General features: G+C 43.9%; 2 protein-coding genes across 5 annotated transcripts; both read right to left on the bottom strand.

Moving 5' to 3' along the window:
* Positions 1-236: 236 nt before the first annotated feature.
* LOC122538151 (beta-1-syntrophin-like) lies at positions 237-9,044 on the bottom strand. 4 transcript variants are annotated; one of them, XM_043671969.1, is made up of 2 exons: positions 7,737-9,044; positions 237-839 (listed from the first exon to the last, which is right to left on the bottom strand). In XM_043671969.1, exon 2 carries the CDS (start codon positions 813-815, stop codon positions 237-239), a length of 579 nt encoding a protein of 192 aa, XP_043527904.1. In that variant the 5' UTR covers positions 816-839; positions 7,737-9,044. The 4 variants fall into 4 exon arrangements, with proteins under 4 accessions (XP_043527904.1, XP_043527903.1, XP_043527905.1 ...); XM_043671968.1 differs by having other exon boundaries at positions 7,874-9,044; XM_043671970.1 differs by lacking the exon at positions 7,737-9,044 and adding an exon at positions 6,835-6,959.
* Positions 9,045-12,460: 3,416 nt separating this feature from the next.
* On the bottom strand, positions 12,461-15,670 carry LOC122538159 (purine nucleoside phosphorylase-like). The gene is made up of 6 exons (XM_043671986.1): positions 15,621-15,670; positions 14,946-15,106; positions 14,656-14,855; positions 14,326-14,501; positions 13,197-13,387; positions 12,461-13,096 (listed from the first exon to the last, which is right to left on the bottom strand). The coding sequence occupies exons 1-6, from the start codon at positions 15,668-15,670 to the stop codon at positions 12,873-12,875; spliced, it is 1,002 nt and encodes a 333-aa protein (XP_043527921.1). The 3' UTR covers positions 12,461-12,872.
* Between the last annotated feature and the right edge of the window lie 745 nt (positions 15,671-16,415).

Genomic DNA, 16,415 nt, shown 5'->3' with positions numbered 1-16,415 from the left:
GTTCCGATTGCTATTCTCTGTCATCGTCGATTAAATCGTTCATCTTGCTCGTCCATCTTTTCACCTTTAAACGCGCCAACGATCGCCGAATATATACAGAATATTTATACTATATATATAGTATATATATACCACGAAATAAAAGGATATCTCCGAATAAACGCACGTAGATACCGGTCAGACCACTGTCTCAGTCGACGAAGAAACATGCAAATGAAAGAGGATCGTTTGACAATTCACTCACCTTCCAGCTCGACGACCTTGCCAGCCCTCTTGAGCGCCTTCACCGCTTCGTCGTGGGTCGCCTCGCGCAGATCCTCCCCGTTTACAGCCAGGATAGCGTCGCCCACGTACAGCTGCTCCGTCGCGTCAGCGGCCATCCCCTTGAAGATCTTCGAGATGAGGATCGGCATTTTGTTCTCTTTGCCACCCTTGATCGAGATGCCGAGGCCGTTGTTGTCGCTTTTAACCACGCGCACGATACGTTTCTGATTGGCCACCGAGTCCGGCACGTCCGGATCGTTCAGGCTGTCCACGTTGTTGTTGTTTATGTTACCGTTGTTCAGGGCGTTGTTGCTCGTCTCGCAACTCTCGTCCAACGAAATGCTCAGATAATCATCCTCCAACGAGACGAACACGCGATACCACTGGCCACGAACTTGCGTTTCTAAGACGCCGGCACGCCCGGACGCGGACGACGAGGCGGCCGTCGTCGTCGACGAGGACGAGGACGACGTCGCCGCGGACACCACCGAACCGATCCCCATCACTCCCATCGCTGAAGTCGGTTGTCCGCTTCCGCACAGCTCGACCATTTCGATTTCCTCGCAAGCTGCACGCTGCAATTCAAAATCGCAACTTTGTTAGCCGATTTTCGAACAATCTCGCGCGTTTCATCGCGATATACTCGATTGCAATTTTCGAACACGAAAACGTCAGAGCGCGAGAGACTTAAGTTCCTCAAGATCCCACACGACGAGCACACGTTTACGCTGCGGATCTCGAGTTAGAATTATAATACATTAATATTTAGCAGAACGATCGGAACATCGTGGAATAGATTCGATCAATCTGGCAACTTTATCGGCACGAAGCGAGTTTCAGGTTTCTCGTAACCCGCGCCGTGCCTTTCCACGTTATTCCATCACGTAGCGTTGGAATCGAGGTCGAGAGATACTATACCCGTTTGCCTCATTATATTAACATTATGCTCGTTTAAAATATTCCGACTGGCGTATACGTTTATACGTTCATTGACTGCCTCGTAGATCCAATCTCCCTTCGCGCACGAACTTCACCGAATGAAAGCAAGACATTTTCCACGGTATACGAGTGCATACGTCGAGCAGCAAATCGTGTCTCTTATTCTCTCGTATTTTACTGCCCTAGTAGATTCTATCGACTCTTCACGGTGCAAAATCCTGTTATGCACCTCGTGCAAATTTTCGCGATTTCGAGGAAAATTTTCCCAATTCTTCCACTGCGGAAAGACAAAGTGAAAAAGAGTTAGGCAAGTCGGTACCTAAGTACGCAGCGATTATCAAACACCACGTACGCCAACGAAAGCTTTGGAAAAGCTCAAACGCGTTCTAGTACGCTAGGAGAGAGATATCGGGAAGCGAGGGAGGCGAGAGTTAAAAAAAAAAACGAGAAAAAAATGACACGTCTCTCGGCGCGATGCAACGCGATCCATAGAGGGAACGACAGGGATCAATTGCATCGTCTGTACTCGACGACACGGATAAATCAATTGTACTATGCTACGGTGAAATTCGTAATTTGAAAATAATTGATACTGGCCGGTGGTGACATGACCGAGCTCTCTTTACCCCTTTCTCTCTGTCCGGCTAACCCCACTTTTTCCCTGTCCCGCCTATTGTTTCCATCAATCCATTTTCACTGGGCAACAATGGCGTTTACCCGTTAGTCACGGAAAATGTCCTACAAAACTGCGGACAACGGGTATAATTGCGCGAAAATTGGGAGCGGCCCCGCACGCTTACGGCATCTGCTGCTGCTGCTGCTCACTTTTAATTAATTAAAAGTCCCGTCGCCGCTTTGTCATCGACGATACAGAGAAATACCTGTAATATCTCTATTTCATTTCGCAATTTCATTCAACGCGCCGTGTCCCTTTTCTCTGTCCCTTTCTCCGTCCGCTTCACTCTCTTTCTTTCGTCCCCGACTTGCGTAACTTACTACTCGACCGCGCGGCTGATTTTACGTTTTCGAGTGGTCCGCCATTCACGTACAACCCGGCGCTTGAACCTCTGGGTGTCTGGGAGAAGAGAAAGTTCCCAACAGGTTTATGAAGGCAAACACCGTCAACAAGGTGTCTCTTCCCCTCCCTTCCGAAAAAATGAGCAGCGGGAAAAAAAACCGTTCTCCCTCTCGCGCTCGGTATATTTTCGTCTCGGCGTTATCACGCGAACACGGATTCCTAGAGGCTGAAAGGGTGGCCGTATCGCGTCATATTTAACCGGGCGTGTCGGCGGCCCTGCGTACGAAATTTTTCGTCAGCTTCGCGCGTCATAAATAATTTCATCGCGGTACCACGGAGTTGCGCAAATTGGATAATTTATCAGCCGGCGTTAGGTCGAATTCGCGAAATTAGCAAAAGGATCGGGATGGGGAACCACCATCGGGATGCCCGATACACGTACCACACGCGTACACAAAAATACAGTGAACACGATGAAAATCTGGAAAATTGACTAAACGAATCGCGCAGCCAGTCGAATCACGTTCAAACCTGAAACCCGACGAAAATTTGTAGAAAAATACGAGGTGCATTTATCCGAGGTACGCAACGTTAATTAGAACGTTGAGCCATACCGTTGCATAATTAATGTAAAATTATTAATTACCTCTGGCATGCTTTACGCAACGTTACCTGCTACAATTACATCGAGCAAGGGATATCGCGACCGTTGCAACTAAATCTCATTACGACATGTTGACGGGGCTGGGAATCGAATAAACCGCCGGGCAAAGCCACGACGATAACAAGACCATGTGATCCACCGTAATTTTATACATTTTCGAAAAACAACCCGATGATTTTTCCCGACGTGTTACGCCGGCGAAATCAAAAAAATTGCCGCAAGACGAGATGCAAGATCAGAGAAATTGAACGAATCACGAGAGAAGCCGGACACGCCAGCTGCACTTTGTCTCGGGCAATGAGCTTGCATAAATTCTCGATTTAATATGAATGTGTTATGGTCGCCAAGAGAGCCTGTACTCGTAGGCAGAAAAAGAGAATCGAGAAAGAGGAATACAGACTCGAATATAACACGTTGTACATATCGCTGTATATAGCAATATATACATACATAATACACTGCCGGTTATGTATAATTCGTGTACATCGCGCCACGTTTTCACATTGGCAATTTCGCGAATACTTTACCTAAATCTGTCATTCTCAGATTCCCAACACGTATCCCTTAGAATTCTAGAAATCCAACGATCGTTTTCATTCGAACGTATCTTGAAATCTATATCTATGTTTCATTTACGGTTAGTTACTCGCCCCAATTTTTTTCCCCCATATTTTTCCCATCTTCTAACCAACGAAGGTAGATAAGTTTATAATTATTCATGTCCATTGATAGGTAATAGTGATTAGGCAACGACTCAGCAAGAAACAAAGTGTGAAAATGTCTAAGGAATTTGGACAAAAATAACTAGAAACTGATTATGACGTCTAGAGAGCTACTTGCGTGTATATCTACCAATATTACCATAAACACACACCCCCGAATCAGGGCAAAAGGGCAATCGACACTCGTCGCAGAGACGACCACTCGCTACTCGGACTAAGTGTTTGTAATTTATAGTCAATTGTCTAGTTTTGACAAGAAATAAATATATATATTCACTTGAGCAACAACGCATCCGCGCAGAACCACCGCATGACAAACGAAGTGAACGATATTTCGGCGAAACGAATTTACGCAAAGTACATTAAAATGCGGACGCTTGCGTTCGTTTTAACCAACACAAAGAGAACCAATGGATGCGTGCTGAAGCGGAGCCGTGCACGCGGCGAGTAAATTCTATCGGGATCGGGGGACAGGGGATGGGGAACGCGAGGGTAGCAGATCTGGTGGCGCGCAATTGAAAAACGCATTACACGTACACGATGAAGGTGCACCGCAAAAATAAACCACGATGCCAAAAACAGGGTGCGTTCTCACGTGATGAAAATTAAGAGCGAAAACGCTGTTTTCGACGAAGAACCGCCAACCGAGGGTTGGTACGAAAGAAGCAGAGAAACGCGGGAGGAAGAGCGACAGACAGATCACCAGAAATAACCAAAACGAATAAAAAGGAAGAAACAAAAAAAAAAGAACAGATAACAGAGACGATTTCGAAAGAGATTTGGAGGAGAACGCGATGTTGCGGGGGTACGTGCGGAACTAGGAGGGTGGGTCGCGGTGTACCGGTGCGTGAAATTGGGTAAAAATGAATCGACGGCAGGACGCAGTACCGCCATTATTCCCGAAACTCAGTATCAGGATGTGTACGTATACCGTGGCCACCTACGTGACGCGTGCGGATCAACGAGACGACGATGCAGAAAGTGCAGCCAATGTTTTTCCGGCTTTGGTATGAGTGCGTCCCTGTCGTGTACCCCGATAGATATATAGGGGGTAAATGTAATGGCAGCAAAAAAAAAAAATTGACGCGATTGTACACGTAGCAACGCAGAAGGGGCACGAAGGAGAAAAAGAGAGAGATTGATGCTCGTACCGGTCAATGTAATTAAATTAACCCTTCGACGGTCGCGATAAAATCGACAAACATTCCAGGACTTTACGTTTCGTTGTTTACCGTTCTATCCATTCATCTATGAATTTTATTACATTTTTAAAATCGGTTTTGGTCGCTTGGTTCTCGCGCCCGATGTTTAACAGTGGCTGCTGCATGATATTTCATGCTCGCTAGACGGGAAATACTTGCGATTTTCTTAATTCCATTTCATCACCGCGCGTGGAATTTCCTTCAATCGTTCTGACGAACCCACCCACCTTGTCTCTTCATCGTCTCCACCCATCAATGATCCACATTATATATCGACAACACGATATGTACTTGTTGATTCGGCACGGTATCTGGGTTACATTGATCTCAGAAACACAATCTTACATTTGTGAACGTTCACTAGAGAACACTGTAACCAAATACGCCTACGAGCCTCAATAGTCCGTGTACCTACATTCATCCGTGTACGTATATTGGCCTTGGTCAGGGTACTACAAGGATGCACAATACTCTTGGCATAGTATCCCAAAGTTATATGTATACTAACACGCGATAGTACTCTTACGCGGATATAATACTGACGAAATATATGACACCGTGACACGACAAAATACGTTTCCATTAGTCCCGAATATATTGTGAGCATGCTCATAAATATCGTGACTCTTCAATTCGATCCTATATTTCGAATGACTCTACCGTACGTTATCGCAAAATTCTTCGTTAGTATCTCTTTCATGACGAACCTTTCTGTGCCTAATGACGCGACGAAAGAGTTTTTTACACGTGCGTTATTTAACAAGAAAGTATTATATATAAACTGTCCAGCCGAAAAAAAAGAAATAAATTCCCTCGAACATGTTATTTGTAAGTACTTAAATACATACTTGTGTGAAATTCGAACGTACGCGCGACACGCTCCGTCGGTAATCGAATAACAACGTTAGCATCATTGAAGGTAAGGCTCGTATTTAATAAAAGCGTCGATATCGTCCTGATCGTATGTAGATATATATATTTTTTGTGTGAACCTACGAGATTGCCTGCACGTACGACTAGATAGGCGTATAAATCGTGAACTATGGAAAGATACGGAAGGCAAAGAGACGAAGAGAAAAAGAGATAGAAAACACGGAACGTGTCCGCGAGGTTCGGGTCCTCCGGACGCGTGTATACGGCACTGTCGTGCCCCTCGCAAAAACCAATAACCTCGGCAAACGTCGAGCACCGGTTGTTTATGGCCCGAAAGAGAGAACAAGAGGCAGAAAGGAGGGAAAAGGATGTATAGAAGGAGGACGAGAAAGCACGGTGAGAGAGGTGGGAGACTGGAAAAAGAAAACAGCCGCCGCGCACGAGAAACCGAGGGGAGAAAGCACACGTTGCTCCGAGTTCCAGATCATTTCATACCTGCAGCACAATGAGTCGATACACCGGCTCGTACACCCTTTGTCCAATGACTTGTAATCGTGTGTTACGCGACGTAGATCTTTATAACTCGCGCAATCATCGTTAATGAGCACAAATTCCTGCACGAACGTGCAAAATTTCGCGAAAACGACGCGCACGACCGAGGATTTGAAACGACTGCGCAAAAAATGGCGTCAAAATGCCGCGAAAGATAAACGCCATCTAATGGCTTGTTTCCGCGGTCACGTGACTGCTTAATACATCGCCAACCAATTAAAAAGAGCTGTCCTTGCTGCGTATAGCATACTTTGTTAACGATAAAAATAGATACATATTTGCCAATTTCATTGCATCGAATCGTCGAATTTATCGCTCGACCGCGGATATTTATTCAAATTCAGAATTTTTATGAACACAAGGAAAAAAGAAAAGAAGCTGACCAAAAATTCGTTTCACATACTGAATACCGGAACGAGCGTTGTACTTTGAATATTTTATATATCTGTGAATATATAAAATAGAATAATATGTATGTGCAAATTTCGTGTGCGTCACTTTTATACACGTTATATAATTTCTCATAAATGCATGAAAATTCACGGCCCAATTATGTTGTTACGTACATTTATGTTTCGTAAATTTAAGAAAGTTACTTACAAGTCTGCGACAGGGATCTTGCAGTCAAACTTGATTCATTCACAATTCAATCACAATTTAAACAATTTCCTCTAAGCAATTTTATGGAAATGACACGCGCCGATCGAAGCTTGCAAAAGACTGACAAACAAATATGGCGGCGACAAAATGCCGCGAAAAATAAACGCCATCTAATGTCGTTTTCCGCGGTCACGTGACCCTTTAAGATTGCAGCGGAAAAAAAAGACGATAGAGTTTAATGAGGGACACCGTACGCGGAATCAAACGTGCCTCTAACAAATTAAGAAAACACCGCGAGTGATACTATAGTTGAAATTGGAGTTACAAGAATCTCGGAAATGCAACGGAACGGCGAATCTCTCAAGGAACAAGTTGGCGAAAATAGGAAGGGGGAAATTGAAAATCCTATAGTAACAGCTTACACCATGCTGTATTAAAGCTTTACACTTTGTGCGCCGAAGTTTTTACGCTTCATGCTCGAAACCTGTCAGAGCGAGAATACGAGCGGAATGCCGACCGCTCAGCGCGCCCAATTTTTTCCCTCACTTTGATCTCTCCCGCTCGTGAACACCGATTTTCAACTTATTTCACATTACAGGAAAAGCAGTGATTTAAAAACGTACACATATATAATACATACACATATATAATGCATACATCGAGCAAAAAAAGAAAACATTTTAACGACGTAACACGAAATTCATTCGGCTAGATGAGTCATCGTTAGAAATATACATACAATAGAATAAGCAAAGTATTAAAATCTCTGACATTGACGCGAATTAACGTTATTTTCACATATTAACGCGACGGCAAGTGTGAGAACGGACAACACGTCCTTTACGCTCGATGTATGCTGTACGATCCGTACAGGCAAAAAAATGTTTGTTTCTTCGACATACCTTAAACAAAGTAACAATGACGATAGGCGAACCAAGAAAAACAAAACAGACAGAGGTGAAGGGGGCAGGCGTGCTTCGGTCCAATGCAAAATAAACGTGTACGCTCGTTATAGCCGATGGCCTCTACGTTGATTTACCGTTTTCCGCGTGTATATGGGCATATGACTTCCGGTAGGCAGTGGGAGGCACGATGCCTGGCCTGCTTTTCTTTCTTTGGCTAGATTAGAAAAATTCGGTTCCTCCTGTCGTTCAAGTCCGAAACGTGTGTGTCCGGTGTGTGTTCGTCCTCCGCCGCCCGTCTCTTTCTTTTCTTCGTTCACGCCGCAACACGCTTCATTTGCCAGGCCGGTTAATACATTCGGCGATCCGCGATAGAGTCAATGATATAACCGCCCGTCGGTTCGCCTTTCAGCAACCTCGACATGTTTCACCGGCCTTCTCTTTCTTTCTCGTCCTCGACTGGAGCTCCGATTCCGCGAGACACTCGCCGAGAGGACTCGCCTCCGCGTTTCTGTTCCCTATTTGCGATCCACTCACCTCGGCTGTTACACTGCTCTACCCGTCGCTCACTTTCGCTGTAGGAATCGCGTTTGCAATTCGACTTAACGACGCAAATTCTCTCACACTGGAAAAACCGATCGGACACGCGCGAATACGATGCGTCGAACTCCGTTTTCTTTTCCTTTTTTTTTTCGGAGCAGATGTAACGGCGACGCCTCCCGTATGAACGTAAGGGACGAATGTCAGTCGCCCAGATCGTACAACGAGCAATTAATTAGCCGGCCGCTTGACACGCCGTTAGACACCGATCGTACGACTAGAAGCACGAATAATCGAGACAATGAAACGCAGTCGAGCGTCGTTTCGATTCGATTCGATATCGTTTCCGCACTCCGTACGCGAAGAGAACAATTCGCGAGAATCGTCGTCGTGTTTAAGACGTTGCAACGACATCGACGGATATCGGACCGCGAACGAACGAACGAACGACAATGTATTCCGTACGATTCTTTCGATAGTTATAGTCGATCGTGCAGATGACTGATTGAATTCTCGTGAGGGAAACGTGACGGACGCCAATGTACGCCGAAATTTCAAGAGAGGACGTATGTCGTGTTCCCCGCGTTTATACTCGAGAACTGATATTATTGTCGTTCTGATACGCGCCGAAACACGTAACAAGGTGTACAAAAAAGCGCACGTCACTTTCAAAACCGGTCACATCGCCGATGAGACGATACCACGAACACCAAAAGACGAACAACCAACTGCCGCGACGTCACAAGTCGTACTAACTCGACTAGCGGTTCGTCGAGACCGGTGAACCTATGGGTAGCGGCGCGCGAGAGGGAGGGGATGGCTGAATACTCATGAGAACGACTCCAGCGTCACCGGCGGGAAAATTTCAAAACGTCGAACGCCGACAACGTTCACCTTTATCGACATATATTTTACATAATTTTTGTAATTAAATGTATCTATTTATCTAACTATATATATATATGTAAATATACGTGTAATATAATTGTGATACGAATATATTTTGAAATAATAGACATGATATAAATTAAGTGAAATTGATTCAACAAGTAAATTACTTGAATTTCTATGAAGTACTAGAATATCGATTCACGTTTGCAAATTTTATTTTTTCATCGTAATATTCAACCATCATGGAGGGATGAGTAAAAATATTTGTCATAATATAATAATTAATTTTTAAATTTACGCGTTTCAACATATTCGTGTTCATTGCTAAATGAATAAGAATGTGGGAAGTTAATAATTACCAAAATCATTAACTGAAGAGTCACAGGTATTTCAATTATGCATTTTTGCAATTAACTATTTTTTATAGGTATACCTATAACTTTTTATCTTGTATACCATTTGTACATCATTTTCTTCTTAATCTTCCTTTTCTAGTGTCTTTTTATTAATGGAATTTTCTTTCTCTTTTTATATCTGAAATTCATTTTTTGGATTTTTTTGCGTAACTTCTTGCACTATTAGAACTGTTTTTAATACCATTCTATTATTTTATCTAATCTGTACAACATCAAGAATATTAACAATGAATTGTAACTTAATTAATGATTAATCAAAGAATCTTGAAATTTACATATTTGATCATTTTTACGGACAAATTTGAAAGACAAGAACTCGACAGCTGATTTAAAATTAAATAAATTACCTTTTAGTCTAGAATTCAGATCAAATTTGCAATTTAAGTATTTTTGTATCGGTTGCTGTCATTATTTGAGTACTTTAATTTAACGCCTCGCTCTATATTACATCGAATATTTTTAGTATTCATTCGATTATTTCTGTTTCCATATATTCTCATCGATTTCTTCGGAGATAAAGCAGGATAGGGCGTTGGGGCACGTTATTGCACCGCGGTATCTGGTTTTATTTTGAATCTAATGAAACGGACTGCTAAAAAAGAACACGAGCGCGTCGTTAACAGTATATCATTTATTCCTACTCTTTGCCCTGTACATTTTAATCCGTAGAAAGTTCTTATTCGCTCGCGATATTACAATGCAATCACATTATACGTCTCGTTTTATGGAAGAATCAGACGGTAAGAAAGCAAAGACGGTGAAAAAGAGAAAAACTTATAAAGATATAAAACGGGATTACCCTTATTAATCTTATGCTCTGAAATAATCAAGACGTTTCTGCTCTGAATTTCATTCCGCCAGTTCTATCCATCTAAACCTTGCGTTGTTCTCACCGTTCGTTAATTTTCTTTTTTCTTTTTCTTTTCTTTTTCTCTACATTATCGTTGGGCAGAAGAACGCGAAAGTTAAGGCTGAAATACATCATCTCCTATCTCGATTATAGTATCGCAGTTCTCCGAAGGCAGATCGGTAAACGAAAGATATACGCTTTCTAGACAGAAGGAAAAGTTTTATCTGCCGTTTCAGAAATATCAATAACTGATCCCTCGTACAGTTTCTATTCCAACGTGGAAATATACGGCCAGACGAAGCTCCGTCCGCCTTCCCTATCCCTGAATACCATACAGAACATGCCCGAGTGTATCCCTTTCAAATCGAAGAAGATGCAGCGGTCTCGTACAGACATTCAGAAAGTATTCTATTCGGAATGATGGCACGTGCCGTTGCCAACGTAGATTTGCCGTTTAAAATCCAATTCGTGGTTGCCACCTCAGGGTACATCTCCGTCGAATTTAGTCACCTTCACCCACGATGGTGGTAAAATTAATCTAATTCCGCCGAAGATCATCGTTCCGAGAGAATTCGAGTACACCTGGTGACGCTTGTCAGAGAAAATCAAGATCGAGCCGAGTTAAATTATAAATGCCGCGAATCGGAGCGCGAACGTTCGAGCACGTTGTCGAATACTGCTTCTCTATCAGTTTATTGTCGTGTTCGAGGCACGAAAACTGCGAATAAATCGACTGAATCGATTCGTTAAGCAGTTTTGCAAATCGTTTCGACGGAATCTAACGAAGGGGGAAAGTTTAATTAGCCGTCGTGTATGGTTCGTTCGTTAACCTGGTGCATTTGTCAAAGTTACGAGTTACAAAAGCGAACGAGAAGCAAAAAAAAAAAAAAAAACCGAGGTCTCTGCCTCTATACCTTCGATTGCTTCTACTCAAGTTTCATATCCAGCTTCGTATAATTGCAATCTCTCTTGTCCGGTTGTGATAATAGTTAGTGAAAAATCAACGTTCGAAATTGAACAAGAACAGTCTAGAAATTTATTCGATTCGATTCCGTGCGTTCCACGCGCATGTATTTATATTAATTCCATTAAATATATGTCAGACAAAATTCCATCTCAATGCGTTGTTATTAAACAAGCTTTCAACAGACTCGCGTAATAGATAAACGCGTAAACAATTTCCGGCATGGTCGTGCGCTTTCTATTAAATCATGTTGGCATGATTTGCCAGAAGTACCATGGCGACACGAATAAATAACCATTCTTTCCCTTTTCTCTTACAGAAAAAAAGATATTGAAAAAGAAGAGATAAAAATATTCGACGCATAGACTACAGGTCGAAAACGCGTTCTCCCGGTTCGTCTCGTTGAGAGGCAAATACCTTCCAATTCTAAAGACGATCGGAGACAGTGAATCTCCGAACCCTGTGACTTTTTTTCACTGTGCCACGTCATGTCATAATTTCATCGTGAAAGGTAATACGAAAGGAGCAACCATGGCGGGAAACGAAGAGAGGAAAAGGGCCGTGGCAGTATGGTCTTCGCCGCTCGAGATTTATCGAAGCCGAACACCGATGCATTAGCGATGGAAAAGCACGGAAACGAGATGAAGGTAACGAAGCGAGGAGGGAGGAAAATCGACGAGGGTGTCGTGGAGGGAAGGGGAGGGGAGGCGGAAGGAGGCAACCTCTTCAGCCCTTAAACCGTTCTCTCTTTTTAAAGCTAAAGGAGCTCTCTCAAGACTTGTAACAAATCAATCGAGATCAGAGACGCACGGTTCAGGCGAAGGGTCCAATTTGAATTTCTCCAATTCGAATGGATTTTGAATACGCGGGTATATACATGTACATTTTTATCCTCTAGTCTAGATTACTAAGAGAACGCAGTTAAACGCAAATCTTTTTCAATAGTACGCTGATTGACATCTTTCCTCGCTCATTGAGATACTATTGAATACTAATTTAATTACGTATTCACTACTTATCACGACACGTTACGACAAAAAGAAGAAGACAGGAACATAGATACTGATATTCTAAACTAGTCGATTATTCTATGTTTTAGACTTTGATACAAAGTTCGTATATTTAATCGCTTTAAATTGCTGACATCACATTGATATCAATACGAGCCTGAACATCTTCACCCAAGACAAGGAACATAAAAATGTTCAACGAATATAAAAACCGCATTGACGTTACATTAAATACAATAATTCTCGTTCGATTGCACGTTCAGAGTAGAAATTAATTTCTAAGTACCTTTCTTCAAATGTTGGTGTCTGAATAGATAAAATGGTCATGGCAAATTTTATGTAAAAGTCGTGCGCATCTAGAGGTTCTCTTTCGTTGTCGTTATTTATCAAAACACGAATGACAAACACGATGAGAATAATGGAGAATCTGATGACCAGTGAAAATTATTACGTAAATTACACGAATCATTTTGTCTCTAAATCTAACATATCTCGCAGACGCATCACCATACGCAATACGTATTCTTGAAGCAACGATTGCCTTGACTTTCCTACGTCCATCACTTCTTCGTGATTCGCTTCCTCGTGATTCTCGTATTCGGTGATGCACTGATTTGTGATCAAACTGAAAGCGAACACGGTCAAGTCGCAGTGCCTGGCAGTGATGACTTCATGTACCGTAGACATTCCTGGAATTGAAGTTGAACCGTTAATGGCCAATGTTTAGACAATAGGACAATTTGTTAAAGAGAAAATCTATGGAAAATCTAGTACGGAGAGTGTACCAACCTACTGCATCGACACCAATCATTCTTAACATCTTCAGTTCCGCAACGGTCTCGAAATTTGGTCCTCCGAGACACGTGTACACGCCTTTGTGCACGATATCGCTTATACCCATCTCATCCGCCACTTGCTGGCCGATTTCTAAGAGAGAAGCGTTGTAAGCTTTGTTCATCGGCGGGAATCTCGGCCCGAATCTGAAACGCGAACGCGCATCGCCGAGATGAGAGAAGAGGGAAGGAACTTTAATATCATCGGGAGGAGAGGATAATCGTTAGAAAAATGCGGGGAAGCACGAAAAAAACCGGCGAGAATATTCGATGGGGCTCCATTAATACCGGGAAGTTGTCGTAACAAGGCAAAGAAAAGTATGATGAAAGAGTCTCAAGTTTCGTGGGATGGAAAGTTAACGAAAAACCGACTGAGACGCGAAAGCGGATAAGATGGTAGAGGGCCAAAGAAAAAAAGACAGGGGAGATAGGCAGAAAAATCGGGGAGAGATCCTTAGGTAAATACGTCAATCAGATTCTTTGTGTCGTCGGGTAAATAGTTCATCAATCTGATTCAAGGGGTTGTTCCGATGAAATAGATTAATTTTGTTCCTTCGACGACCTCAACGATCTCGCACGGCCACCCTCTTGCCCCTAGGGCGAGCACTCGAAGAATCGAGTTGTCGAGCGGTCTGCAATCTGCAAGCGTCGTCGACGACTTTCCTTCCGGAAACGAGCCCGAAAGCCTTTGTCGACTGGAAGCGGATTCGAATTCATCACGCCGTTCACGCCGTGAATCTCACTAGCCCGCTCTTCAACCGCTATCTTTTTTCCTTTATTCCTCCTCAGGATCGTCTCTTTTCATCCATCATCCCCCTCTATAGTTGCTGTATACTTTCATCTCTTCCTCGTTTTTCTCCTTTTTCCCTCCCATCGATAAGATCGAAAAGATTTCACTGTCGCTAATTCTTAGGACACGCGAGAAATTTACGATCTCGTGGAAATTTTACGCGAAGAAGAAAAAAAGTACGGGGGTTGGCTCTCGAGGCAGGCGAGCGTAGGACTGTGAGCGCAACACCGAACGGAGTAATGTGACGCGTTTCATAGTACGACGCATTGAGGAGGAGAGGAACGAGGGTAAGTACCTGTCGTCGTTTGGCCCTTGAAGAGGGTTATTCCCCGCAAAACCCATCATGTTCACGTGATCCTTCACCATCATAATGTCGCCAACCTTGTATGTGGGATTTAGACCTCCCGCGGCGTTCGTCGCGATTAGATGAGTCACGCCTATGAGCTTCATAACTCTTACTGGCATAGCGCACTGCACGCAGAAAGGAGAGGGGAAATAATAAAAGAAAAAATAAATTGAAGAAACTCGCCAAACGCAGGTGATCAGAAACTTTAAACTAAAAACACGAAGAGAGACCGCGTTGCAAAGAAACTCGCGGGTAGTAATACGAATGAACAAACGTTACCTTCCAGAGTGGATAACCCTCGTAATAATGAAATCTTCCCTGCATGCACATGATCGGTACGCCCTGTAGATAACCGAACACCATCTGTCCTTGGTGGCCTATGACGGTCGACACTGGGAAATGCGGGATTTCTTCGTATGGGAAGCACTGCTTGTTCTCGAGGGAGTCCGCCAAAGAACCTGGACACAACTCGTTTTGCTCTGTTTAGGAATAAACAAAACATAGACTAGGAAAATATGCTGCTGCTAGTCCTGACGAGCACCAAAGCGTTTCAAAAGCCCTCTACTAACCCATTCCAGAACCGCAAATAATCCCAATCTTCGGCCTCATCTTCACACGGTCCAGCAAATACTGCGCCGATTCTTGCAGTGCCTCGAACGTGTACCTGAAAATGACATTACGCCGTAAATCAACGAGTCGAACGATGTTGAATTTAGCCCGGCTGATGAGTCAATATTCCCACAATGGGAAAAAAAAATGCTTTTCCACGATTGGGGCATTTCGCGCGATGGGGTTGCATAAACTCGTGAAAATAATAGGAATATTCAGGAATAATCGGGGTGAGTTGGGCAGAGTACAAGGGTGAGGAGAGGGGGGGGAGGGGGGTCGTTCGCAGCCGGCCAACATAATTTCACCGTGGAAACTATTACAAAACGGTGCAGTTACCTGTTAAACTGCTAACAGGCTCAAATAGCGCCGGATTTAAGCTGAATGTAGGCTTCGAGGGTATTACAAATCATGCATCGAAATACGCAGGCGGCCGCGTAACGTGTTTACGAGTGTGTACGCGCGTCCTGTGCACAACTCGTCTAGCCCCCGTGTATGCATTCACGCGTGCGCGAATGCAGAACGCGCTCGTGAACAGGCACTACGCACAGATGCACACACAGAATTTCCATAGCATTCGACCGAATAAGCGCGCCTCCAGCATAATGCCACGCGTGACACGATCGAAAATTACTTACAATTCCACCGTGAATTTTAATGTCTCGACATCCCCACCCTCCTCATCCATGTCACTTTCCTTTTTTCCTACCTTCCTCACGCGTCTCTTCCTCCTTCTCTTCCTTCTCCTTTTTTTTCGCCGTCCGCGTAGCAATATCCGCGAAAGCTCAAAGCGAAGATTCTCATTTCACCGTGGCCTCGGAAACACACCTTGCGACTAGAACGTTTCGCGAAGCGAAAAACGACTCTCCAAGGATAAAACTGTAATCGCCACCCATTTCTCGTCCCTCGGATTATCGCGAACCTTCATTCACGAGATTTTCATTTCCTACGCCCATCGACCATCCGAGAGGAAAAAAAAGGAAACTCTTGGCAATTGGAAAGAAAAGACGCGGAGGTAAGACGCGGAGATGTCGCGGAGGCGCCGCGTTTCGTCGCGACGTATTACGCGTCACCGTACGAGGGGACATCGAATTATAACGGCGCTGAATACGCCTTGAATATGCATCGTCCCCGTTGCCAATACGGTCGTATTCAACCGCGAATCTGAGAATTGCGTCGCAGTTTCGCCGTGGGTGCACGTGGAAAAGCTTCGATATAGCCGCGGGTATGGCAAACGTCATTAGACCAACCGCATTCGCGGATGCTCCATCGTAAACCGGGATTGTACGGTGGCCCGTTATGAATGGCAAATGTGAGGTCGACGATTATTATAACGACGTGAATGCGCATCGCCCCGGGCCATGGCGAGTATTCAATGACGCCTCCGCGATTCTGCCTACAATATCAGTCGCTCTAATCTCGATTATGGATGC

The sequence above is a fragment of the Frieseomelitta varia genome, unplaced genomic scaffold, assembly GCF_011392965.1.
Source record: "Frieseomelitta varia isolate USP_RPSP 00005682 unplaced genomic scaffold, Fvar_1.2 scaffold_965, whole genome shotgun sequence".
Taxonomy (NCBI): domain Eukaryota; kingdom Metazoa; phylum Arthropoda; class Insecta; order Hymenoptera; family Apidae; genus Frieseomelitta; species Frieseomelitta varia.
The sequence above is the reverse complement of the archived record's forward strand: the minus strand, read 5'-3'. Positions and strand labels throughout refer to the sequence as shown.